Here is a 27,251-nt window from a genome sequence, read left to right on the forward strand (position 1 = left end):
TCTTTTTTGCTGAGTGCATTTACAGCCGTATTATACTTTTCATATCATTACAGACGATTTGGTACTGAATGAAACAATATACTATAACGTATTTTAATCTTCTTCTTCTTTTTTTCTAAATTGCCAAATCGTAAGATAAAAAAGTATCATACCTTAAGCAGCTGATAAATAATTTCATATCAATATATTTTTTATCCATATTATGTCTATCGTTGGTGAATGTTGCTTATCTCGTGGTATAAAAAGGCAAAGGACTTTATTATTCAAAACAAGCATTATAACTGTCACTAAAAGTTTTGAATGCTGTGAATTGAAACATAAATAACGTGTCCCGCCTTCCATACAGGGCAAACTTTTCGGAATGGCTATTTTTCCCCAATGCACCTTTTATCGATACTCTACGACCACTTCAAATATATTGGCATCCTCATAACATAGCAAAGGGGTAAAAGAGATTATCCAGATTATGTCCTCTTCATTTAGTAGTAATGTCGGACATTAAAGTCAATATTACTGTCATAATGAACACATGTGATATATATAAAACATATCAATTTGTCAGAGATATTATGTATATATGTTGTTTTAATCATGACTTTATTCAAGTTGACCAAGAAAAAAACAAAAACAGGTCCAAGGTTTCATTCAAAACGGATGGCAGGTTAAAACACGTATACATGGGATACAAAAAACTATTGAAGTTTACATATACCGCAACACAGAATACACCATATCACAATATATCAAATTCAACGACGGGTTAAAATGTTGAGACACTCACCAAAACAGTGACAACAATGACGATGTCGGCAGTATATATTATATATATATATATATATATATATAATATATGTATATAATTCCTTTATACATTATGACAGTGCCTTCGAAATAATAATATTGATGATGGTATAAAGTTTCTTTTTGTGAAATATTCCACGGTCATGAACGCACATTACATGCCCACTTGTCTCTTGGTACGTATAAGCAGACCCAACATAACATTACATATACAGTTTTAGGAGACCTTTCCGATATTTATACGTGTTTTATACTGCACTCGGCTCTCTCAGCATCAGTTCACGAAAGTTGATATAATCGCATGACAATGTAGATAAATGCAATACAAAGGAATGACTTTCGTAAGACGAATATTAGGAAAAACAGAACAGAAAACGATTCAACCTACCATCAAAGATATAAGGAGGTTCTGGAATATTGGAAAATTATTATATTGAAATACCATACAGTAACTTGTTTGGCCTTTAAATAATGGGTAATGTGATGTTGTCATTGCACATCAAATCAGGCAAATAAAGAGGGCCCTGCAAGTCTTATATTCATCGGTACACAAATTCTTGACTGAATTTTCCTTCCACATATTATCATAATTTAGATCATGTTCTATATAATAAGATTACGTTCATAATTTTGGGGCGCTTTTATATAAATAGACAATTAGCCAAGGCTCAACATTAACGTTTTATTTTGATGGTCCGTTCGGATCATCCAAATAGTCAAATTGCATTTTGGTGGCCCAGCTCCGACAATGAAATTTGACAAGTTTTGGTAGTCCGAAAGGATAAAGAAAAGCATGATGCAGCTACTAATTTGAGAAAACGTTGAAATAATGATTGTAACGAACCAAAAAAAAAAGTGAAAATTAAAAAGTCAATACCACAGTAGGTCGCATGCTGTCTGTATATAGACAGGGAGCTTTTGCATTTTTAGATTTGAAAATCAACGATCTATACGGGAGCATACTTTTGGGGGAATAGTATGAAACTTTTCAATAAAAAAAAGTGATAAACACAGTGATAAGCAAAAATATTCAGGACAATGTGAATGCAGTGGCTATTGTATTTCCGTATGTGCATCTTTTCACTGTGTATTGTAAGGATGATTGATTGTGTATGATGGGATATAGTTAGGCCGTAGCTCGATCGAGAGAGTGCATGAGAGGGGTGCCTATACCACAAGAGGGAGCTTTTGCATTAGAACTGTAATTCCACGGTCTGCTGCACATTTTTGGTCGAAGTTTGAAGGAAATTTTCCATCAAAAGAGTAAGAGAAAGGAAATAACTATTGAATTAATATTATGTCCTATAACAGTAACGATTCATAGGATAGTGCAATGCTTTTTTTAAGGCGCAATTACAAGCAGTGACGTCAATGCCGCCTATAGGCGCTCGCTTACTGTGTGACTGTTATTTACAAGCTTATTTCTGATCAAAATGATTATCCGTACAGGATTATCCCTCTTGTCTTGTTAAACATTTAAAAACACCTTTTCATCAGAGGCAGAAGAAAATGAGGGATCAGAAATAGGCCTATCTAAACTTGCAAGACACGGAGACGACAACGAAGATGACGATAATCATGATGATTATGATAATGGCAATGTAGGTCTACATAATGATAAGAAAAATAATTTTGATAAGGATACAAATGATAAAAAGAATACTATTCATTAAAAAAAACTGAAAAAAAAAACTCGAAAAAGGGGGGGGGGTAGATTGTACAATGTCATCCCCCACTCTTGAGTCTTGTGAGCTGGGGGATGCTACCCCCATCTTCACCCTTAGCTGTTCATTAATGTTACTTTATTAAATCAATGAATGATTGATTTTTAATTAATGAATTAAAATTGAAACTAAATTGACCTTGGACCCATACAACCAACCTCCAGCACTACCCCCTCCCCTCTTGTAATTGTCCCAACGTAAAAATAAAAAACAAAAACAAGCGGACCACTTAATTTCTCTAAATATAGGCCTAGGACCTATACTTTTTATAACATGGATGGCCGGTACCCAGGGGTAATAATAATAAAATAATAATAACAACAATAATATCAGCTTTCTGGGGGGCATTTCATGAAGCATTTAGGTCGGATATTTTTCTGACAAACTGTTAGAAGCTACTGAAATCCTTGCATCTGACTGGCTGCGTGAGAGCAAGTTTGTACTTTGTCGGACAAAATGCTTCGGGAAATGCCCCCCTGTTTATGCCAAAAATTGCATCGTAGATCAGACAAGAATGCATTTGTACACGAAAGCGACACGAAAAAAAAAAAAGTTTTGGAAAGAAAAAACAAACATGTATCATCACTACTGTGATCTGCAGGGTCCCTATAGAGATCAGTGGTCATCATCCCCGATCACTACGAGGAGGACGAACCACTTATCTCTACCAGTTATACGAGATCACTGCTACGAGCCACATGGATTGAGTTCTGTGCTACGAGCTAGGAAGAATCGATTACCGTTTTTATGATCGTTTTTGACCCCGTGACCTGACCTACCGGATGCAAATGTCTCGCGCGCGATCTTCACTCGTAGTGCAGTTCGCGCCACGAATTCTTCATTTGAATCTGCTGAGTTTTCATACGCCGTCGAGTCTGTAAGCTGCTAGCTGGCTAGCTGCGCTCTGGATCTGGCTGCGCTGCCTGCTCTATTGCTGTGATGATGTGAAACGCGACGACGACGTACGTGTTCATCAGCTCTCAATCAATGGCTGGCTTGGAAGCGGGTGAATCGAATCTAATGATTGCTGTAATTTACACGATCTACAAGAAAACACTAACGTTAGAACCAATAGGGTTAATGTGATTTGCCTGTCTTGCTGGAGTGGAATTGCTGATTCTGCACTGAGTGGTAAGTTGAAAAAGTTTACATGCAAACGGGTTGCTACTTCAGTACTTGCTCTCACAAGCATGACAAGTACGAAGTAGAAACGTCCATTCTTCAGGTTTCAGTAAATTTAGTACAAGTAGCTATCAAGGCAACTTACAAATGTCAGTGTGTTCTAACGTTATAGTAACTTCTAGAAAATCTACATAGACAGTAGTCTACATCCTGTACATGTAAACTTACAGAACTCTGAGTGAGTGATAACTATAGTAACACAGCCCAGTCGCTGTAAATTTTTACGTACGTATTCGCATAGATTCTAGCGTAAAAACAGTGTCTGGTCGGGCTAAGTGAGTGAGTGAAATGCCAATTTGAACATAAAACACAACTTGTACTCAACCAGCTTCTGTACATGTTGCTGGGTAAGATTTAACTACAGTTGAACCTCTCGTATCCGGACAAGTCGGGACCAGGGCTCGTCCGGATAAGGGATTTGGCCGGATACGGGAGACTCAATGCTTTATACATGTACGTAGACCCTATACATACACATGTACTGATGTAGCCCATTGTAGTACCACATGTAGTAATGTGTATAGGCCTACTGCAACCTTTTCATTGTTACATTTGGGGATGTTTCGGGATGTTGAAATGTCTGAAGGTAAGCAATTTGGAAGGAAATTTGATGCAATGTATGTTAATCATATTGGAAGTAAAATGTAATTCATGTGTGTTTGGGTAGGAGTTCTCAAGGAGTTGGGAATCCCCCTTTCTTCCCGTAATTATTATTAAAAAAAATCACGGCGAGATTGCGTCCGGATAATAGAGAGATCCGGATAAAGGGAGGCCGGATAATAGAGGTTCAACTGTATATAGACCTAGGCCTAGTATATTTAGGGTCTGACACAGCCCAGTGGCTGTATGCACAGCGTCTGATCGGGCTAGGTACGATTCAAACTCTGCTCTGAAGTGTTGCAAAATCGTGTGTGGTAGTTGTGGAATCATTCATAGTTCATTATCTTTACAATTTTAAGCTACTAGACCTACCTAGTATGCTAGTAATAGTATAAACAGGCAAGGGCCCTGGCACCACAGAAGTACATCATCATCACGCACGGACTAGCAGGGTAGTGACGAATGTGGCAGGTTATCTGTTGGTGTTTAATACACTCCAGTGTCGACAGTTACAGCCAGGGCGGCAGGCAGGCGCAGGGTGGCTCAGTTACTCATCACTGCTCATACTGATGTTAGTTGGTACAACAAATGATGACATAGGTGCCTAAATGGTATCCCGGGGTACTAAATGAAAATCAGCCATTTTGTTGAATTATTTGTTTTTTTAAAAAGTTTCTAGAGTTTTCTACCCTGGCATGCCTGGGTTACCAAAAAGTGAAAATTATTTGGTGCTGGTGGAGCTAGCGGTGCTAGCCACTAACGTTACACTGCAGTGCACTGAAGCACACGCTATTGCTCTGCCCCCCCACGGAAGAAAGCAGTAACTGCATAGCTGCTGAGCTGAGATAAATGCGATTTTGTGTTTTTTTGCAGATTCTTTAAAAACACAGAAACATTCAAAAATAATGTTGTGGTATGATTATGCACCATACCTAGTTGTCTAAAAATACCTAGGAAAGAATTATGTTTCCGTTATTTTTTAAATGTTATTTAGGAAAATGCAGTTACTGCGGTGGCTCACCCTTGATTCTGGGTAGTTTCCCCACGGAAAAAAGCAGTAACTGCAGACGGCCAGGAGTCTGCTGTTTTCCCCATGGAAAAAAGCAGTAACTGCACATGTCAAATGACCATAGGAGGAGAATTGTTACCATCACCAGGTTATAAAGTTCTTCTACTTTCTGGTTAGTCTAGATCTATAAGATCTAGGACCTAACGCTAGACCTAGACTAGGTCTCCACGCACAGTAACTGCTTGGAATAGGCTTCCTAAAAACGCCCTTGAAGCCACTTCATTGGAGGCCTTCAAGAGAGCTCTTCCACTCGGCATCTAGACTGAGGAACTGGATTTTTACTCGCACCATATATTTTTAATGCACCAACAAGCATGCACTGCAAATGAGCACCTAAGTTCAACTCCTTAGCACTACATCCTGACTTATGGATCCTGCTGAGTATCTTCGTAGAAGTAGAAGTAGGTCTTGTCGATTGAATGGCATTCTGTGTAAAAATAAGGTACCCATGTAGGCTACATGTACCCTAATTGAACTTTGGAGTGCCCGGCCTGGCCCCTGTCCTCTGACACATGACCCTGGACTAGACAATAAAGTCAAGTCTCTTCGTCTTAGATCCTAGTCGAACTCTGACGTAATACACTTAAGCTAGACTACAGATCTATGCCCAATGTTAGTGCTAGACCTAGATCTATTACGTTAGATTAGGCCTACTGACATTTTATCTAACAGTTAACACTAAACAGTTAACAATAGATTAGACTCTAGATCTACTCTGTAACATTAGATTTGGTAGACCTAACTTTAGGGCCTACATCTAATTTATAAACAGTGATATAAACTGTGATACCATGAATATCATAGATCCCTCTAAAAATAGACAAGTGACAAATTACGGTAGGGTAAAACCCCCAGTATTTGGTAATTTGAGCTTTTCTGCAATATTTTTTTAACTAAAATAATACACAAACAAGATCATATCTACAACAATATATATTAGATATATCAAATTTCTTTTACAGTATCTCAGTTTTTATTTTGTTAAATACATCATAGAATTTCACAAAATCCCAAAATATATCACCTTGATAATCCCCTATAATACTGTCAAGGCAATCAGAATTTGGTCAGGCGATATGCGTGTTCAATGGACATCGATAGAACCTTCTAATTATCCCTGCACCCTCTCTCATCCGATGCGTTATGCCCAGCAGGACCCTGCATCATGTACACATCCAGATCCAGAACTTTTATAAGCAATAGATTTTAAGAGGAAAAAAATGTTGTCAACTTGAATCAACCACTTATGCTTTTCTCATGATAGCCATTACCCATGACTACAATATATTTTCAACAAACTGTCAGTACATTTAAGTGAATTTGAGAAGGCAACATTCTAAGTAGAAATGGTCTCCAACTAAGATAGAGCCATATATGGTCTGTGGCACTGAAACATATTAGTGTAGTGCAAGATAGAACAATTGATTTGATAATTAAAACTTATATAGTGCCAAAGTTAGGATCTTGTGTCTAATGTACCGGTACTGAATATATCTCTCCCCAAATGTGCACTAGCTCTCACCACGATTGTTCTGTTTTCAGACTGAGGATACAGTGTTCAGTGGGGAAAAACTAAAGCATGCTGGGAATGGCCAAATCAACAGAAAAGAAGCCGAAGGTCAACTCAGCCCGTACCAAAGAGCTGTCACCCTCCAAGGTACTGGCGATTGTTGCCAACTGGAACAACACATCGCCAGCTAAGCCGTAAGTTTGTGTGAAAGTGCATCTGTGGTTGATATGAGAGACATTGTGATACATTGTACTGGCGTAGATTTTTTTTTTAAAGATTTTTTTTTCTCTCTCTCTCTCTCTTTTTTACTAAGAGAGAAAACAGATTCCCTTCATTCTTGTAACTTGTCTCACCAGAATTTTATTAATTATGAATAAGAGAGAAAGAGAGTGATGAGGCATTGGGTATTTGTACAAACATCATTGTCTCGCTGCAATGAACCGGCTTCAGCTCAGTGGTAGTGCCCCTGCCTTGTGAACAGTAAGTGATGCAGGTTCAAATCCTGGGCTAGTCCTTTCTACTTGTTTTGTTTTGTTTTGTTGTTGTTTTTGTTTTTTGCTTGGTGTTCCTAACAATGCAGATGGAGCATACAATCTTATTCATGGGAAGTAACTGCAAAAGTAAATACACTTTCTGCTTAGCAAATTCCCTTCATTCTTATAAACTCACCTTTCTTGAGGGTAATGAATTATGAATGAGACCAGTAGAGAATGAGAGAGGGATTAAGCTTTGGATGTTTGTTCAAACATAATCGTGCTGATGCCATGAACAGGCTGCAACCCTTTTCAGCTAGTCGTAGACTGCAAGAGCATTTCTTTTCTGATACCCTTACTACCTTGGAGTTAATGCTTTTTGATGTAAGTATGCATATTTGTTTTCAATAGATCACCAAGGAGAAAACGTTCACGTGACGAGAAGCTCTCTGCGTCTGTTCCCCACAGCAGAAGACAAAAACGATCTTCCCTCAAAGAATGTCTGTCAACATCGTCTGATGACGACGAACTTTCCAGCTTCAAAGCTAAATCCTTCTACACATCTGCCAAGCGTACAAAGTACCAGTCTCCTTTGGAGCGGAGGGAAGAGCTGGAACGCCTGGTAGATGCTGGGGTTGATCCAGCCACATGGTTAAAGTCCTTTGAAGAGCTCCAGAAGGACAGGTCACAGAGCCGTTCACCACAGAAGATGCCCCAAGCAGTTAGATCTGATAGCAATTCCATTGCTCTTTCCAAAACCGTATCAGCTGAGAAATTAGTGGATCCAAACACGATCACTTCCAAAGACCAGAAACTAACAACCAATACAAACACAACAGCCAGATCTTCCACAGGAAGGACGGAGAGTAGGTCCGTGGCATCTCACCGGATGCCTCACACTGATGGCGAAATCAAGGTCACCCTGAGCGAGAGTGCTTCTCGTCCTCGGTCAAAGTGTGCTGAAGAAATCAGCATCGTCCTCAGTGAAAAGGCAACCGTCGCCCAACCCCAGAGAAGTTCGCCGCGAAAGAGTCCAAGGGTGCCAAAGTCCTCGTCATCGAGACAGCAATCCTCACCATCGAGACAGCCACAAAGGAGGATGTCGCCAAGAAAGAGTGCGGGAAAAACGACGGCTGCCAAGGGAATCCAGATGTATGTAAAGAATCTCAAGAGTGGGCAGAAGAAAAAGAAAAAGACACCAAGTAATCAGAAGGTATGTACTAATGGAATTCTTCATCATAAGCGTATTCCCATTTTCCGTCCCTGATTCAATTCTGTGTATTGACATCGAGGCTCTCTTCTAAATCCTATTAGTGATTTGAAAAGAGTGGAAAAGATGTTTTTATCTTAGGTAATTACTAAAATATGCTGTACATTCCAATTGCTGTCTACTGACTTGCAAAGTTAACAACTTGCAAAAACATTTGCGATCAGACGCTAGAATAAGTATAAGTATTGTAATCAACAACAAAATCAGTAACATTGCCCATCCACCCTCCATGGGTGAATGCTTGCCAGCTCCGTGATTTTCACAAGTAAAGTCCAGTCAAACAGATTTGATTTACACGCTTTTAGCATACTACCTGGATGAATCAAAATCTTCATTGATATATTGTAATTGACCTTAAGCCTTTTTCTGGTTTGGTTTATTAGACCCAAGACACACAGAGTAAGAGCCAGACCAAGAAAAAGCCGTCAACTTCCAGCGACACTGCATCATCTACTAACAGCAAGCCACAAATAGATACGGATCAGGAGAACAACGGAGAAAAGACTGCCAGGGGTCTAAACTTTGGGGTGAGCGAGGTCAACGGTCATGACATTTCCCCTCTGGAGAGGAGTTTTGATGAAGCGATGCAAGAGAAAGGGACGGGGGATGGTGGCGAGGAGAACGGTGATCTGATGGACTTTCTGGTCTTCCACGATGAGGACTTCCGGGAAGTGGCGGAACCATCGGCGGCGGACTTTGTGCAGAATCTCCTGCTGGAGATAGACGAAGACCTTGAGGAGGCTGAGGCAGCGCTGAAGCCGTCACCACGGAAACGGAAGATGAAGACGGAGAAGGAGAGCATGCCGTCACCCTCTCCAAGCAAGTCTCCCAGGAGAAGCACTCCAAACCGGAAACGTTTAAGGTGAGCAAACAGTTGTTTTCATTTGAGCTTTGTAAAAAAAAAGGCTATTCTCATACGTCTTCATTCTGTTGACACTTGCCACATGATAATTCTATATTTTATACTGGGTGAAAGTGTGATGCTCTAATTTTTTGTACTAGCTGCCAGAAACAAGTCTGATCTTTGCAAATTATGTTCTAAAAAGAGATGTGAGTGGTTGGTGAGGGCGATGTACAATGTTTTAATATGCTGATGAATTTTGCATGAAATGTGATGCAAGCATATTGTTTAACAGGCACTACTGGTTGTGTACCATCATGATACCAGACCAAGGACACAAAGTTGGGTGATTCTTGCATTGTACACAGCTGAAGAGACTGCCATGCACTGTCAGTTGGTAATTTCATAACATTGCCCCATGATCTAAATACTATAAACATGTACACATTTTGGTTTGTCTAAACATGGTATTCATTATCAGAATTTTATCCTTATTAAAGCATGATAAATTAGTTTGCTTCCAATAAATATGTAGACCATTTACGTGAACAGTAATTACTCATTCATTAAACTGTTTTAGAGCTGTTTTTATTTTAAACTTCCAAAGTAGATACAACAGAAACATAACATTCAAAATAAACATAAAGAGGGAAGTTGCTCTTGCTGTTAAGATTAGTAAAATGACTTTACTTTCTGTAAGAGGTTTTCCTGAACAACTGGCAGAATTTTAACATAAGAATGAAAATCTGTACAGAGATGCAGTAGAGAAAATACATAGAAACGAAGCAATACTGGATGAACTGAGAGGTTTAAAAAAGAATCTACAAGTTGCAGGTATTTATGGGAGCATCAAAGCATTACACCTGGGGGGGGGGGGGCATTTCATGAAGCGTTTTGGTCGGATATATTTCTGACAAAACTGTTAGAAGCTACTGAAATCCTTGCATCTGATTGGCCAAGAGCAAATTTGTCCGACAACTTTGTCGGACAAAGTGTTTCATGAAATGCCCCCCTGATGTTGATAAAACAAAAGATCTCTTGCATTCTTGTTCTTGTTAAAGGAATAATAGAATATTCACAGGTCACGGAGATTTGGCAAATATGTACCAATGTTAGGTGCAATCTTCATTGAACATTGCCAAAAAAGATTCTAACAGTTCCTTATTGCTATACAGGATTATATTTAGGTGATACGCTATTTTATTCTTCTTTCTTTCTGGACAATTTTGTGTCGTCTACATCTCAATAATGACATGACGGAATAACATGAAATTTTCAGTCAACATATCTCATGACAATATCTAGCCACAATGACATTTTCATGACAATAACACATCTCTGACGTCATCTAGGCGCCATTTTGTGATTTTCGGACAGTGTCACATGATCGAACATAACTTCATAACTAAATGTCATTTCTGTATCATTTTCGGTGGACATAAAGTTCAGGTCACGCTTGATCTCCCTTTTGTATGCTAATTACCCAGGACACCATGACGCGCACATTCACTTTTCCCCCGTTATATTTCTATACATTGTTTTTTTGTCTTACCATTTCTATGGATGTTCCGTGGCCGAGTGGTAGAGTAACGGTTTCGTATGCATGCATTTGAGGGATCGATGCTCGCAGGACACTTTTGCTTTTGATTATTGTTTAACTCTTTTCAGATAATGTTTCATATTCACATTCTTTTCGTTGTCGACCACGGATGATCGGTATCTAATATCAACCCAGCGTATCACCAACTCGTCTTCAGTGATGAGTTTCATGACTCATTTATTCTTCCGACTTCTTTACTGGCAGTTCCACACCACTGTCTTCCAAGAAGTCCAGCCAGCCCAAACTGGATGACTGGTTACTGCCTTCAAACTCGACCAAGAGCAGTCCAAGCAGGAAGAAGACAGAGTTGCCACAGAAATCAGAGGTCAAAGGCCAAAGTTCAGCAGTCTTGACTCCAGTTTCTAGTGGAAATGATTCTCCCAAAGGTAGGTTCATTGTGTTTTCTTGGTGTTAAAGTGTTTCTTTGCCAAAAAAAATATTTTTGATATGTGAAAGAGACACATTTCAGGAGTACATTGCACCAACTTTCAGAGAAAAGGGGTCATTAATTAGTGAAATAATGCATCTGAAAGTTTCTGAACACGATGGGTCTGGGAGACAAGACTACAGCAAACCCTATTGTTTGCAGTGGGTTACGGAACCGCAGCGGTTCCTGAATCTCCCAGACACAGTGTGTTTGGAAACTTTGAGATGCATTATTTCACTAATTAATGACCCATTTTCTCTGAAAGATGGTGCAATGGATTACTGAAATGTGTCTCTTTCACATATCAAAAATAATATTTTGGCCAAAGATACACTTTAAGCTTTCCCTTATCAGTATTTCTGCTGTTTGTCCATTTTGTGTAAAGCATTTGATGCTTTTTTTTTATGCCTCCGCCACGAAGTGGTGTGGAGGCATTATGTTTTCGCGTTGTCCGTCCATCCTTCCGTCCATCCGTCCTTCCGTCCGTCTGTAATGAATTTTGTGGACAGCATAACTAAAAAACCTTTTTGAGGTATCCTAATGAAACTTGGCATGTATGTGTATTAGGGGGTGAAGTTGTGCCTATCAACTTTTGGGTGCACATGCTCAAGGTCAAAGGTCAAAAGGTCAAAAACATAAAATTTCACTATTTCCACATTATCTATGCAATGCCTGAAGATATTTCCTTGAAACTTAGTGTATACATGTATTACCCAATTATTTCTCTGGTGAAAGTTTGGGGTCATGAGGTCAAAGGTCAAAAGGTCAAGTAAAGATATTAAAACTTCACTTTTTAGCTCACCTGAGCCAAAGGCTCAGGTGAGCTATTGCGATCGCCCTTCGTCCGGCGTCCGTCGTGCGTCGTCCGTCGTCCGTCGTCCATCGTCCGTCATGCGTAAACTTTTTACATTTTCATCTTCTTCTTGAAAACCCCAAGACCGATTTTCATCAAACTTGGCAGGTAGCATCCCTAGGGGGTTAGGAACTCAATTTGTTAAAATGGGCACCATGCCCCACCCAGGGGGCCCCCAAGGGGGCCCAAACCCCCCAAAATTAAGGAATCTGTAAAAATCTTCTTCTCTAGAACCAGAAGTGATAGAGCTAAGTTAATACTATGAGTTAGTACATTGATGACTATAGTTTCAAGTTTGTTCATGGCAGAATCAGGGGTGCCCCCCTTGGGACCCAGGGGAGGGGGTGGGGAGGGGTCCTAATAGGGCCTAAATTGTACATTTTCATCTTCTTCTTGAGAACCCCATGACCCATTTCACCAAACTTGGCAGGTAGCATCCCTAGGGGGTTAGGATCTCATTTTGTTAAAATGGGCACCATGCCCCACCCAGGGGGCCCCCAGGGGGGCCCAAACCCCCCCCCCCAAAAAAAAAAAATGAAGGAATCTTTAAAAATCTTCTCTGAGATAAGCTAAGATAATACTATGAGTGAGTACATTAATGACTGTAGTTTCAATTTTGTTCATGGCAAATCCAGGGGTGCCCCTCTTGGGGGCAGGGGGGGGGGGGGGGTTGGGAAGGTCCAAATGGGGGCCTGAATTGTACATTTTCATCTTCATCCTGAAAACCTCATGATGGATTTTCGTCAAACTTGGCAGGTAGCATCCCTAGGGGGTCAGGATCTCAATTCATCAAAGTGGGCACCATGCCCCACCCAGGGGGCCCCAGGGGGCCCAAACCCCCCCCCCCCCCAAAAAAAAAAAAAAATGAAGGAATCTTTAAAAATCTTCTCTAAGATAAGCTAAGATAATACTATGAGCGAGTACATTAATGACTGTAGTTTCAAGTTTGTTCATAGCAGATCCAGGGGTGCCCCTCTTGGGGGTGGGGGGGGGGGGGTTGGGAAGGTCCAAATGGGGGCCTGAATTGTACATTTTCATCTTCTTCCTGAAAACCTCATGATGGATTTTCGTCAAACTTGGCAGGTAGCATCCCTAGGGGGTCAGGATCTCAATTTATCAAAGTGGGTACCATGCCCCACCCAGTGGGCCCCAGGGGGCCCCAATGCCCCCAAATTAAGGAATCTTTAAAAATTTTGGCCCTTATTGTACATTTTCATGTTCTACTTGAGAATGCCTGGTCAAATTTTAGTAAAGCTGTGAATAATTTAGATTAGTGACTGCGTGAAAGGTGAACTTGCAATACTCAGGTGAGCGCTAGACCCGCGGGTCTCTTGTTTCTCCCATACCTTGGAAATTGTTCAAGGTATCTTCATGGAACAAGGTATATATACATGTACTGACTGGCAGTGATTATCTAGACAATTTAGGGTTCATGGGGTCAAAGGTCAGGGGTCAAAGGTCAAGGGCAACGCTTCAAAATTTTACTTTTTCCCTCATGTTTATGCAATGCCAGCAGGATTATTATTTTTTTTTTACACTTGGTGTATGCATGTATAACCTAATAGAGATTCTCTGGAAAGTTCTTTTTTTCTTTCTTTACCTCAAAGGTCAAAAGGTCAAAGATCAAGTGAAAGTGCTTAACTAACTTTTTCCTCCATTCATTGTATCTCGGAAGTGGCTCAAGTTATCTTTAAGTTGAAACTTACTGCATATTTATGCATGTTCTGCCTGACAGTGATTATCTTATGAATTTTAGGGTCAAAGGCCAGATTAAAATGGTAACAATTTACTATTCAATAGTACAGAAATTGCACTTTTTCTCCATACCTTGAAAATTACTCAATGCATAAACATATGAATGGGTCAAAGTCAAGTTAAAGTCCTTAAATCCCCAAATACATGCTCTCCTATTCATCCAATTAAACCTAGGTCAAGGAAGGTGAACATTCAACACATTTGTGACAAACTTGTCATTTTAATATTTTGCCAATTTTGTGAAAATGTAATCACACATTGTCCATATGTACTATCTAGCCCTATTAGGAGAAGCATGCATTATGGCGGAGGCATACCAGTCGCCCATTTCTAGTTTATGTTAGAAGAAGATAAAAATTCTGTCTGTTTTTTAGCTTGAAATGTTTTTACTTTCTGCTATTTCCTCATAGTCTGCATGCACTTCATTCAATTATGAAGTAGCCAAGAGAAATGCAAGTTCTCTTATTCTTGTGCGTCCATCCCCCAGGGTAATGGAGGACTGTTATCTGTTCTATCAATATTGAACCATGGATGGATGAATATGTCATTTTTCAGGTTTTTTAGTGGCAAAGTGAGGATGGCAGGATAGAAATGAAACAATCATTCATATGAGGACAATTTCATCTTCATGTTCATTAAAAGGCCATACTGTCTGGCACTAATAGTGATTGCTACATGTAGAGAAGGCAGTTTCTTCCCGGTAGACCAGCACAGCAGCACAATTTTTTGAAAGCTGCAGCATCTTCTTACAGTGGACTCCCGTTATTTGACTAAGTCCTCGGGACTGACAGTTTTCTTTTGTTATATTGAAATTTTGTTATAACCGAACAAATAAACAAGGAAAAAAAAAACATAGCATGGATAATGTTGCGGTCTGAATTTTTACTTCGTTGTAACCACAATTTCATTATAATCATGTTTGTTATAACAGGAGTGCACTGTATTGTGTTTTTTGAGGTAGCTAGAAATAGAGGAGTGCTCAAAGTTTTGAATTTGTATTTTGTTTTGATTGTCAACTTTTCGCCCATCATCAACCACTCTCCACAGCTGGCAAGTCCCCACCCAAGGGTGTCAAACTCTACCCAGTCTTCACCCCGCCCACAAGCCCCAGGCAGGGCAGCGACTCTCCTCTGTCGCAAAAGGTAAAGCGAGGTCAGAGGTCAAACATTGCCTCGCCAAAGCAGTCCAGGAGGTCACCACTGCTGAAGTCTTTGAAGAGCAAGAATGACGGACTGGAGCAGATGACTTTGGTAAGAGGATTCATTGTGGTGTACAAATATGCCAACTGTTACATTTTTGCAGTGGTTTGTATTATTTTTTTTTTGGCCAAAAATACGGCAGGATTCATGGAAAATATTGTTTCTGCCAAATTGTATTGCTACATTCTTGTATGTAAATTGCAGAGAGTTATGCATTCAGCCCTTTTTTCCATTTTGCCTTAATTTGTGTGTTTTGGATGTGTTGTCTCTCCAAATTTTGCAGGATCTTGGTCAAAAACGGTTTGGTGCAGTGACCTGCTCCACCTGTGGCACAGTCTACACAGCAGCTCATCCAGAGGACGAAGCTGACCACGCCCGTTTCCACAAGAAATACCTGAGCAGTATTAAATTTCCTGTGAGTGCAACAACAGGCGTCATGTTTGATTCCTAGAGTTGGGACAAAATTCTGCTTCAGTAATTATGTCGAATTTCTCTCTTCTTTCATACCAAAGATACTAGAGAGTTTAGGTTCTTGCCAACCATGTGCTTATAGCGTAACAGAGATATACGCTGACTAAAGTCTGATTTTTCTTTGTTGTCTGTTTTTGTCTTTGTTTTTGTATGTTTGTGTGTACTTACTACCATTATGCCAGTAGGCACGTAGGGCAAAAAAAAAAGAAAAAAAGAAAAAAAAAAAGACCTCCATTTGGCTCTGTCCATGGCTAGGTGTGTCTTAGGTCCTTCATCTCTCTCTCCACGGTCCTTCTCCCTTGAAGTGTGTATATCTGTATGTGTGTGTGTGGGTGTCTGTATGTTTAGGACAAACACATCACATGACTGCTGTAACACTAATTCCCAAAGCAGCATATGATATGTAGTGGAGCAAAATGGTATCATTCTCTCCCTATGTTAGCTCTGCATTACAATGGTGTTAAATATCATTGATCCCAGTGTACCTTCCATTTTGTTTGCTGCCCTCTGCAGGGCTGGAAGCAAGAAGAAAAGCTCGAAGAATTTCACGATGGCAGGATCATCGTTGTCACCAGTGATGCCCCCAGATATGCTGAGAAGAAGGTGAGATGACAGTCTACTTAGTACCAACCAGGATGTCAGTATACAAATGATGGGCAGAACTGAGTGGATCGGTGAGAATGCATGCTCGAGTCTAACTTTGGAACTGTTTTAGACAGTTCCAAAGTTAGACTCGAGCATCTAATTCTCACTGATCCACAAAATAGGCCTGTGCATCATTCGTGTTGTAAAATGGGCCTGTAAATTCATGAAATTCAACCTTTTTCCCCGTCATGGGTCTGGTACACCTACAAGGCTTGAGCCATGCGTTCGGATTTTACTGGACGCATGACTCAGTGTCCTGGATGCATGGCTTAGCTTAATGGCTACACACAGGGAGGATATAGAGTACTGTAAAATAATGGAAGTTTGTAAAATAATGGAATTTGTGCCACTGAAGAAGAAACATGCAGAAAGGCAGTTTGCAACTTGATCCACTGATGAAACATGAAACCTGGAGAGTCTAGCCTGCACAAGTTCACCAACACATGTACATTATGTCTATTTACATTGTAGTAGGGTCTAGTTCAGGATTAATGATTGTGAATATGCACAACACAGTCATGAATGTTAAAATTATAGCTGGTAGTGCTACTGTTGGTGTTACTCTGGGATGACAGCAGTGAAGGCAGATGAACCATCAAACTTGAGGGTGAAGAAGCCGAAGCTTGTTTTCGTTAAATTTGCAATTATGTTAATGGCGTGCAAGTTTTAGGAATTATTGTCGGCAGGCTGTGAGGGGGTGAGAGCGGGAGGTTACCACTATTGCTGCCGACGTCATTCTCTGCTCCATGATGAGATGTTTTGCAAACTTTGCCTTTGGGAGCATTCACGTGACATTGATAAGAGTTGTCCGCTAATTTTGTCACTCATTTGTTTTTTACGTACATCAGATGTCTTGGTGTATGTTTTGAGAGATGTTTCGCTATGGCGTCCACTTACAGCCATTGATGTCTCTCGTTTCGAAGCCTGCTTGATCAAGAGTGGTAATGCAGGTACTCCGCAGACAATGATTTGTGTAGATTTTGCTGCATTGTGCTCCTTTGGAGATCTTCTTCATTTTGTTGGCTAGTGTATTGATGCCTACAGGCATGTTCTGGTACCATGGATCAGTTTCATCGGTTGGCAGTTTTGATTTTGGAGTTTGCCAAAACCATTGGCACTTCGGATTCAGTATTGAAACATACTTTTCGAAGGTTTGCACTGGACATTACTTCATACATACGACCTCCTACAGCTTCATCATCATTTTCTCGATTATTTTTTGTTAGGTTGTCTCATTTTGTGCTGTAGCGCAGCCCATCCTCATCTGTAGAGATTGTGAAGTTACTAGGTTTTAAAAAACAAGCATTTTCTCATCCCCTGTTGCAGAAATATGTTATGAGATCAACAAAAACTTTGCTCTGGAGTCCGGCAGGCATGTTACAATCCAGCAAGTGACTGGCCTGAATCTGTTCCGTGTCAGCCACACTAATGGCATCCTGGCTTGTGTTTGACACTACCCAAACCCTCCTTTTTGAGTTTCACTAGCGCAGCCTTGTACATTTTACTGCTTTGAGGAAAACGATCCTTCTGTATTATGTCAACTTTGTAGTTATCAAGAAAGTGTCTTTGTACACATTATATGATGTAGTGCAGTGATTTCATTGAGCAGAGATCCCCATTGTCCTTCTGTAGACATGCAAAAAAGGAACACAGTAGCAAATCCAATTCTGATGTGTTGTCATTAACACTGGCAGTAATGTCAAGCAAATTCACATTCTTTATCTTGACAAAGTTTTCCAGCTTGGAAGATCTGAATTTGATGGTCTTTTTGGTACTTGCTGCATCAGAATCATCCAGAAGTTTGGCCAATTCATCTTCAGTGAGCAGTTCAAATTGTGGACCTCCTGCTCTCGCCATCTTGAATACTGAGACCGAGCAAACGCATGGCAAAAAATCACAAAAATGATACCAAGTGAGGCTGTTTGGTGCGCTGTGCTCAGTCATCCCATACATGCCATTTGCGAGCTACTATAACTACAGAGCACACGTATGAATACTCACAGTGGTAGATTTGCAGAGCGCTATCGATAGCACTATCGCTGTGATATCGCTCATGAGTGCATGTTTGTGTCGTCTGACCTGTGGGTTAGTAAAAATCAATGCTTTATGATTGACCAATCAGGTTGCAGAGATGCTAAAGCCCATTTCATAATATGTGTGATCATTTTGACCAGTATGATGTGTGAAGATCACAAAACATAGTGATCATCATTTGCTAATAGGAAAGAGCTGATTTCGGGATAAAGAGATTGTCTTGTTTCTAATGACAAACTACTTCAAGAATTTTTATCCAAAATGTGTAGCCTTAAAGTTTCAATTTTCTTTATGTTTAGGTTGATGAGATACGTGAGCTGGTGGATCGTGAACTCGGCTTCCTTGAGGGCAATCCCATGGCTTGCAAAGAAATATGCAAAGTAGGTAGACTTGTACAGTTCCACACACTAAGATAATGTTTGTTGCCATTTTTAATCTTGGACCATGGTTCCTTCTTTCTTTTGTCAAAGGCATTGTTCAAGAAGGGCACTCATCTTTTGTTTTACTTACTTGCTGATCTTTGCAATATCCATCCAGATTTCTGACGTGCAACAGGAAAATGGCTCTTGTGATGTGCAAGGGTTGAACTACTCTTAAAACAAATGGCTGTTAAAAAGTGTCACTTACTGTAAAACGAGGAATGTTCGCGTGCATTTTAATTTCGTGAAATTCGCCAGCGCTAAGATTTGCAAAATTAAAATGCACGCGAAGGTTCTTGTCTACACCATGTGCATTGAATGCCAGTGACAAAATTTCATGCCGCAAAAAAGGCCGTCAGCTCCAATTCAAGAAAAATTCATGCCGCGAATATATCATGTTTTACAGTATATTGACCATACCTTTACATTTTTATCATGGCATTCAAGCTAAATTTTGATGTCAAGACATGACCAAGATTGTAATGACACAAGTATATCCATGGTTGCCCTATGGTACCTCCCTTATTTTGATGTGATAATGTTGGCAGCCAAGTAAGTGAAAAAAACAACAAAGAATGAAAGTGCTGCCATGTTTTGTTTTGTTCTGTTATGTTTTGTTTTGTTTTCCAAGCAAGTGGATTGATAAATATTGGTAGATTTAAATTCAGGAGTGCATCCCTACTTACTGTTTATGGAAATGTCCTTGTTTAGAGAGGTTTTATTTTGTTGTGTATCCACGAAGCGCTCCTGTTTATCATTTTGAGTATTCATAATCGAAGTTATGTGCAAAGACGTTGTGATGCATGGATGGACCCAGGACTGAATTAATTTGCTCTCCCATTCTCATGCTTTGTCACTTAGACATATCTCTTCATCACTGTGGATAAAAAGGTTGGTGGGTGCCTCATTGCCGAACAAATTACAAAGGTAAGAAAACGTAATGAATCATTACCAGAGATGGTAGTAATGATAGGAGGTTGAAGGTGAATTTGGTAATTGTCATACCTAGTACAGTGCACTCCCGTTATAATGAACACGGTTATAACAAAATTCCGGGTACAAAGAAGTAAAAATAAGGGTTGCAACATTATCCACTCTATGTATTTTTATTGTTTATTTGTTCGGTTATAACAAAATTTTGATGTATAACAAAAGAAAACTGAGGACTTCGATATAACGGGAGTCTACTGTATTAAAAATGGTTTGAGATAAAAGCTTATTATATACTGCTTTGTCATAACCTGTTTGATAGAGATGGTAGTCTTACTGTAGAATATAATCCCTATCAAAGGTCCATGCCATGTTTGTCTCCGCTTCTAGTCCTACTGTTACCGCCGAGGATAACAGCAGTGACGATGAATGTAACATTCTGACCACCACACCGACATCAACACCCCCCCATCTGATAACACAATACCACGCTTCCGCTGAACACTCGTTTATTCGTGATCCATTCCCCAGATATCCGTCCCCATCTGACAACCAACCCCAAACATCAATTATCTTGGTAACCACTGACAAAAACTGTATAAACTGACAAAGCTTCGATGATAAAAGACTCATTTATTAATCCTTTCAACCACCACTGAGTATAGTTGTATCCCCCGAACAGAGTTCGGAGGATACTATGGATTTGGCCTTGTTGCGCCGCGTCCGCGTCCACCGCGTCCGCCGCAGAGATTTTCTTGTGAGTGCTCTTCTTCGATCATCTTCAAATTTGGCATGAAGGTGTATTATGGTAAGACGAAGAAGCCTATTGTTTTTGGTGATGGCGCCCTCGCTTGTTCCGTCTTTATACATGAAAAGGTAAATTTAACAGGGTCTGCTTGTGTGTGCGACGCTGGCCTTGTTTCTGGACCGATTTTTTTTTCAAATTTTGGTATGTAAATGTATCATAGTCAAATCTGTACACCTACACGTATTGATAATGCTGCCCTCACTGTTCCACCTTTTACAGGGTCAAAGGTCACCCTGATCATGTCAATTAAAAATGCATGCTTATTTAAGCAATAATTTGATTGTTACTGGATTTCACTCAGACTTGCTAAAGAGGTGTATGGGTGGTCATTCTACATGAAGGACACAACAGTTTGTGGTGACGGTTCCCTCAGTGTTCCGACTTGGAGGCCATGTCACATTTCTTGTGCTCTATAAGCCACGTTTCTTGTCGGATTTTATTCAAACTTGCAATGGAGGTTTATGGGGAGTTATTCTAGGTAACAAAGGTTTTCATTGCCAGCGCTCTCATTGTTCCAACTTTTATAGGATGACATGTCATATTCCTCGTATGTGCTATATATACTAGCCTCATTTCTCATCAGATTTTATTGTATCCTGCGACAGTTGCCATATTATACAACATTCTGGCCTGAAAGTAATCCAGATGGGGTATGGGATGGGTTCGGGGGATACATGTGCTTGATTGCGAGTGCTCTAGTTAATGTCTCTGTCATCCAAGCATACACTTTAATGCTCCCTATAAAGATATAACACAAATACCCTGCAAAAGATTACAATGAAGTAGGGAGAGTTATTACATGCAATTATGTGTCAAGAAGGTATTGAGACAAGATAATCTATGCATCAGTAAAGGGTTTGTTCCTTTTTTTCTTTGCTTAGAAAACAGTCGAATATTAGTCTGTTGTATAGAAGTGGGGGGGGGGAGGAATATATGACTGTACATCATAGAACCAACGAAAAGTCACACACAGTGGTTTTGTGTGGTAAAACGGGTCAACCTAGTCAATCTTGAGTTTTTCATATTTTCTAAAAGAGCAACTCCTCTACATTATTCTAAAGGTTTGGATCATAAAATGTACAGTTAATTGTGTTTGTAGATGAATAGTAAATTGTGTTTTTAGTGTTTTTTCCCAATCACTTTTTTTTGTGTGGAATAGTTTGATTAGTTGTGCCTTAAAGTCCCCTTTTCATGCTTTCCACTCTCAGCTCTAATAACTTTTGAAAGGATAATGCTACTACTTTGAAAGTTGGTATTAGTCATGGATAGAATGTGTTAATAGAGCATTAGTTTCAGCTTAATCTGTGATAATCCCTTCATTGTTGTTGCTATGAGGCTTTACGTCCTGTTTTTTGTCCCATTCTCTTGCACCAAGCATGGCTCGGTCAGATTAAATGCTTGAATAGACCATATACTTCAGAGCCTCTTTTCTTAATGCAGTACTCACTTTTCCATAGTGTGTGCTCCCTTTCCAATGTTAAGATAGGTTCGAAGAGTCCATTTGAATTGAGGTAGTGGTATACATCATTGTAATGTTTAAAGTCAGCTCTTTCAGAATCTGGTCTCAACTAAGTAAAAATCCATGTGTGGTGACTTTTTGATGCAGGGTCACAAATTAGTGAGTTAATATCTCCTGGTTTGTATACCTGTCTCTGTCCTTACAGGGATACAGGGTAATTGTGGATGAGCCAAAGTCTGACAGCAATATTGAGTCTCAGAAGGCGTGGTGCTGCGAGACCGTGCCGGAGAATGCCCTCTGTGGCATCAGTCGGATTTGGGTTCCCACGGCGATGCGGAGGCGGGGCATTGCCTCACGGATGATGAACTGCTTAAGGTGAGATGTTTGCCCTTGACCTTCAAGTGTGGTTTTGAGATGCAGAATTTATGCACAAACTAGATACACCAGCTAGCCCCCTTTCAGGTAGACTTTACTTCCTACTCAAAATGCACAAATGGATATGTTTTTCATTATGAATACTCTGGAAAAAAAGGAACAGAAATATACATCTATGCTTGTTGGCACTTGTCATATGCAGGCTATCATTGAGAACCTGTATTTATACAGTTCGACCTCGATTATCCGGCCTCCTTTTATCCGGAAATCTCTATTATCCGGATGCGTTCACACAGTGAAGGACTTTTTTTTTTCATCCAAAAATTGAGAAAAAACAGTGACTTTAAACTCAATTGAAATTTCTACAAAACTCACACGATTTACCTACAATATTCCCGACAGAACTAACATAAATTCACACCACATTATCATCGTAAAAGTAAGGGACTACAATTTTGCGCAGGCCAGCATAGATTACACCACCGTTGCAGGGTACGCTACCCGCCTAGCTGCCAGTGCACTGGGACGGCAGCTTAGACGGCAGCTATATACACTAACATTATGTCTCCCATATCCGGCCAATTCGCTTATCTGGATGAGCGTCGGTCCCGACATGGCCGGATAATCGAGGTCAAACTGTAACTGTAAAGTAGATATTTGTGCCTGAGTGATTTTTTTTTTTGTGTGTGTGTGTGTGTATGTGTGTGTGTGTGTACTCAGCTGGATTAGGTGAATTAGCATGTTTTAACTCCATGAAATCAGGACATATGGCATGCAAGAATTATTAAATCCTTTTTATTTTTCCCACCAGCTTTTGGTTGTGCAAAATGCTTGAAAATTTCCACTTGTACAGTGGTTACTTGTTGAGTGGCTGCAAAATGCTTTCACGGCCTGTGATAGCCGTATGCTATCTGCATTGCAGTGGACAGTGTTTGCACTTCTGAATGCACATTGGTGGAGGTAATAAGGTTTGATCATCTCATAGTGCATGAGAGCCACCGCCTATCAATATCTGTTGCTAAAATTGGTGTCCATATGGGCAAAGAAGATCACTAGTTTTCAAATTCTAACCATAATATTGGTATGCACGTCCCTTCCCTCCCTTATATTATATCTCCTCAGAAAATCATAAGCATTGTGATCAACTTCAAAGAAAGATAAATATATCTGTTTAGCGATTAATATTGCAACCATACTTCCTTCACAACCGCTTCTATACGGTCACATATTTCTCACCAGCTTTAAGTTGAGAACTTTATCCAAAATATTATCGTCTAATTATTTTTGTCTGTTTGAACTCTCTACTGATTAACGGTTCTGTGTAATTTTCACACCTTTTCATGGTAAATTTTGTTTGTCATGCAGGAAGAATTTCATGTATGGGACGATACTGTCACCAGATGACATAGCATTCTCTGATCCGACTCCCGACGGGAAAGGCTTCGCTACGAAGTACACAGGCACACCAAGATTCCTTGTCTACAAGTATCACTGACAACTGGACTCCTTTTCTACAAGTTTGCATTCTACCTACCCTGCTCTGTTTTAATAGGCAGACAGTGTTTCAGAATGCACAATGCCCTGGTACCCTTTAATGAAATTGCTCATGTGATTGATAACCTGCATTCTTTACATCAATGTGGGTAGCTGCTGTTAAATTATGGCCAAGCTGAAAATCTGTAAGAGGTAGACAGTATTTTTTTCTTTTTCACTACTTCCCTCGGCATAGATTTGCTTTGCTAGAAAGCATTAAAAAAAGCAGAAGTAGGTCTTCAACTTTAATGGTTTTAAGTGTGGACAATCAACTGCAAAGCACAGCCATGCAGCAGTTTGCTTCTCTGAATACTATATACCCTCAACAGGTGAATTCTTGTAGCTCTTGTGCATAGCTTTAAAAAAAAATGAGATTCATGTTGCAATTGTAATTGTGATCATCAAAATTCTTACGGCCCCATAACTCTTCCCCTACCTCAAGATCTTTTCACAATTTGTAGATGTTTATTTTGTCGTATCAGTCATTTCAAGTGACCCAACAGTAAGGTGTTATGTCTTCTGCAGGGCTGCACACTAACCCATTTTTTTTCTACTAGTCCAACCTGACTATTGGACCAGAAAGTTCCCAGTTTTTCTTATCCATTTTTACTAGTAAATTTCTGGAAAAGTCACTGGTCCGACAGTGAGTTTTACTGGTCAGGGACCGTCGGACCAGTGCCAGTGTGCAGCCTTGTCTTCTGTCATACTTTGTAAGGGCATTACTTAAAACAGTGTATGAAAGAGCCCCCAATGTTGGCATTCCATAGTTTGTAGATTGCTCAAGACTCATTTAAGTCAATATGGTCTTGAGAAATTGCTTTGTTTTTTTGAGTTACCTAATGGTAAATTGACATATATATTTATATATTTTTTTCTCTCTTTCCTTCCTTTTGAATTGATGTGAAATGTGATCATTCATATTTTCACGAAAATTAGATCATGACTAAATGAGATGTTGTGTGCTTTATTGCAGTTGTCAAGATAAAAAGTATGGGAAAGAATGGACTTTATTAATAAACAGTGTGAGGCTCGAATTTAACTTGCAATGATATTAGAATAGATAAGATCTTTGTAAGCAGTATAAACCAACACTTGCACTTGTTGAAATTCATGATATTGTACCATTTTGCATGTATCAGTTTGTAAAACAGAACATTGTGCAGTTCTGGTTCTTCTTTTTTTTTCTTCTTATTGTATCATAGTGTACATAAACATGAAAACATGCCAATCTATGTTTTGAGTTGTTTTTATGAAATGTAGATAAGTTTATATACAAATGTATTACACCACTGTTTTCTATCTTCAAATTTTGAGAACACTATTTCTAAGAAACATACTTTAAACTTTTTTGTCCTTTTTCATTACTTCCTCTCTTTTTTTTTTCTTTTGTCTTTTTTTCTTTTTTGTTGTGTTAGTGAAGTTGTGTAGATTTCCCTGCAACCTTTCAGTTGAGTAGTCACCATTTATGCTGACATAAACTGCAACAGGTCTATAATTACATTGAACTATTTGGAGACATGCTACAAAATCATAAAAATGTGTAGGACCACGACTGGTCAATAAGGTGGGTGCTGCTAACATTCAAAGTGAATTTTTTAATCTCCTTTTTTCAATTCAAAGAGATGGCTCAAAACTGCAAAACCAGAAATTTTCACTCGTATTTAAATTTCACAAATTTCGTGAGAGCCAAGATTTGTCAAATTAAAATGCACACAAAAGTTCTCTTCTACACTATAATGCATTGGATGCCAGTGGCAGTACGCAAAAATTTCATGCCATGAAAAAGGCCATTGGCTCCAGTTGGCGAAACTTCATGCCGCAAATATTTCTTGCTTTGCGGTACCATAAATAGCTTATGAAGATGGTTATTGCTAAATCTATGCTTCTGCTTTGTAGATGCCAAAATCTAATTTACCACTGTGATGTTGTTTCATTTCTCCATGATAGAAGTCTCTGCTTGCTTGTTAAATGTAACAAACAGACAGTAAGCAGGGGTGAGAAAGAACTAATTATGATGAAGCTTTCTGATAAGCCCTTATATTCATCACATAATTGCCCCCTAATTGAAGGGGAGAGGAACTTGAAATGACACTTGATTGATAGGTGATTTTTAGAGGAGAAAGCTGCTGACAGTTACCAGAGTTTATAGTGGACATAAGATGTGCATATTATGAAAACCTTAAGTATTAATCTACAGTCAACCTTGCCTAAGTCAAATCTATTTGGACTGAAGAAATAGCTTCTACTTATGAGGGATTAAAATCAATAGAATGTATGAGAGAAGAGGACTTGCGAAGATCTTCTGCCTAGGTTATTATTGGACTTATGAAAGGTTGACTTAAGAAAGGTTGAATGTATATCTCAGTATACCTAATATCTATAATATGCAGTGCAACATCTAAACCGTCCAGATTATGTGAAATAGGTGCACCTTCATATAGTGCATTTTCCATCAAAAAATTATTGATTCAGTTTGCTTTACGATAAAGTGCATGTTATTCATTATAAGATGGCTGTAAAGTTTCGGTTTATTTCTTTTCCCTTATTTACCATCATTTCACTTTCTCTGTATTAGTGGCCTTGAAAGAGATTCTATTCTTCCTAACCAGAAATCACAAAATTTTGCTGTCTGTGCTCTATAAACTGTGTTTTCAGCATGATTGATGACAGAAGGAACTCTACGGTGTGCTACATTCAAGAAGGGCGGTAGTATATCCAAAGATACAAATGTAAAGTGAAGAATCATCAGTCTAACTTGGAACATGTCAGTGACAAAGATTGTCAAACTCCATTTCATCCAGTTAGATGGTTGCAAATGTAGTTATTCAAAAGGATTGTTTCCTGTTCTGTGAACTCAGAATAAAATGTATCCCTTCCTTTTGTCACTCATATTGTATGTGGGTATGTTGTGTACTTTTTGTCACGTTTATAGCCATCCTGACACTTAGACAAATTTGGCTTTCGCACTGCCCCGCCTTTTGGCATACCAGTGCATCATGCTGTGATCATGTTGAATTTACAAATAATTCACGAAAGGCATAATCTTCAGGACATGCATTGACCGGCTAGTTTACTCCATACATATTCATTATTCAGGCATTTATATTTTGTAAGCTGTCCGTAGTTGATACAAACCTTTGGTACCGAAGTCCTTTTTCAAGGCTGCGAAACCCGTTATGGGGATTACGCATGGGATTCACAATAGTGTATTTTGCTACGTTTCAACAAAAAAAAAAAAAAAAAATCTGGTCAGTTGATCGTGCTGACACACAT

At 39.4% G+C, this 27,251-nt stretch overlaps 1 protein-coding gene and 1 pseudogene across 1 annotated transcript; one reads left to right on the forward strand and one right to left on the reverse strand.

Annotated features, from left to right (window-relative positions):
- The first annotated feature begins 3,495 nt into the window (after positions 1 to 3,495).
- Positions 3,496 to 26,867, forward strand: LOC140234075 (uncharacterized). Its single transcript, XM_072314156.1, has 12 exons — positions 3,496 to 3,656; positions 6,919 to 7,080; positions 7,771 to 8,572; positions 9,013 to 9,491; positions 11,275 to 11,456; positions 15,153 to 15,355; positions 15,588 to 15,719; positions 16,289 to 16,378; positions 18,754 to 18,834; positions 19,735 to 19,800; positions 22,276 to 22,445; positions 23,811 to 26,867. The coding sequence occupies exons 2-12, from the start codon at positions 6,956 to 6,958 to the stop codon at positions 23,938 to 23,940; spliced, it is 2,460 nt and encodes an 819-aa protein (XP_072170257.1). The 5' UTR covers positions 3,496 to 3,656; positions 6,919 to 6,955; the 3' UTR covers positions 23,941 to 26,867.
- Positions 17,153 to 18,277, reverse strand: LOC140234384 (uncharacterized; annotated as a pseudogene).
- Positions 26,868 to 27,251: the final 384 nt, after the last annotated feature.

Source organism: Diadema setosum, chromosome 10 (assembly GCF_964275005.1).
Source record: "Diadema setosum chromosome 10, eeDiaSeto1, whole genome shotgun sequence".
Lineage (NCBI taxonomy): Eukaryota > Metazoa > Echinodermata > Echinoidea > Diadematoida > Diadematidae > Diadema > Diadema setosum.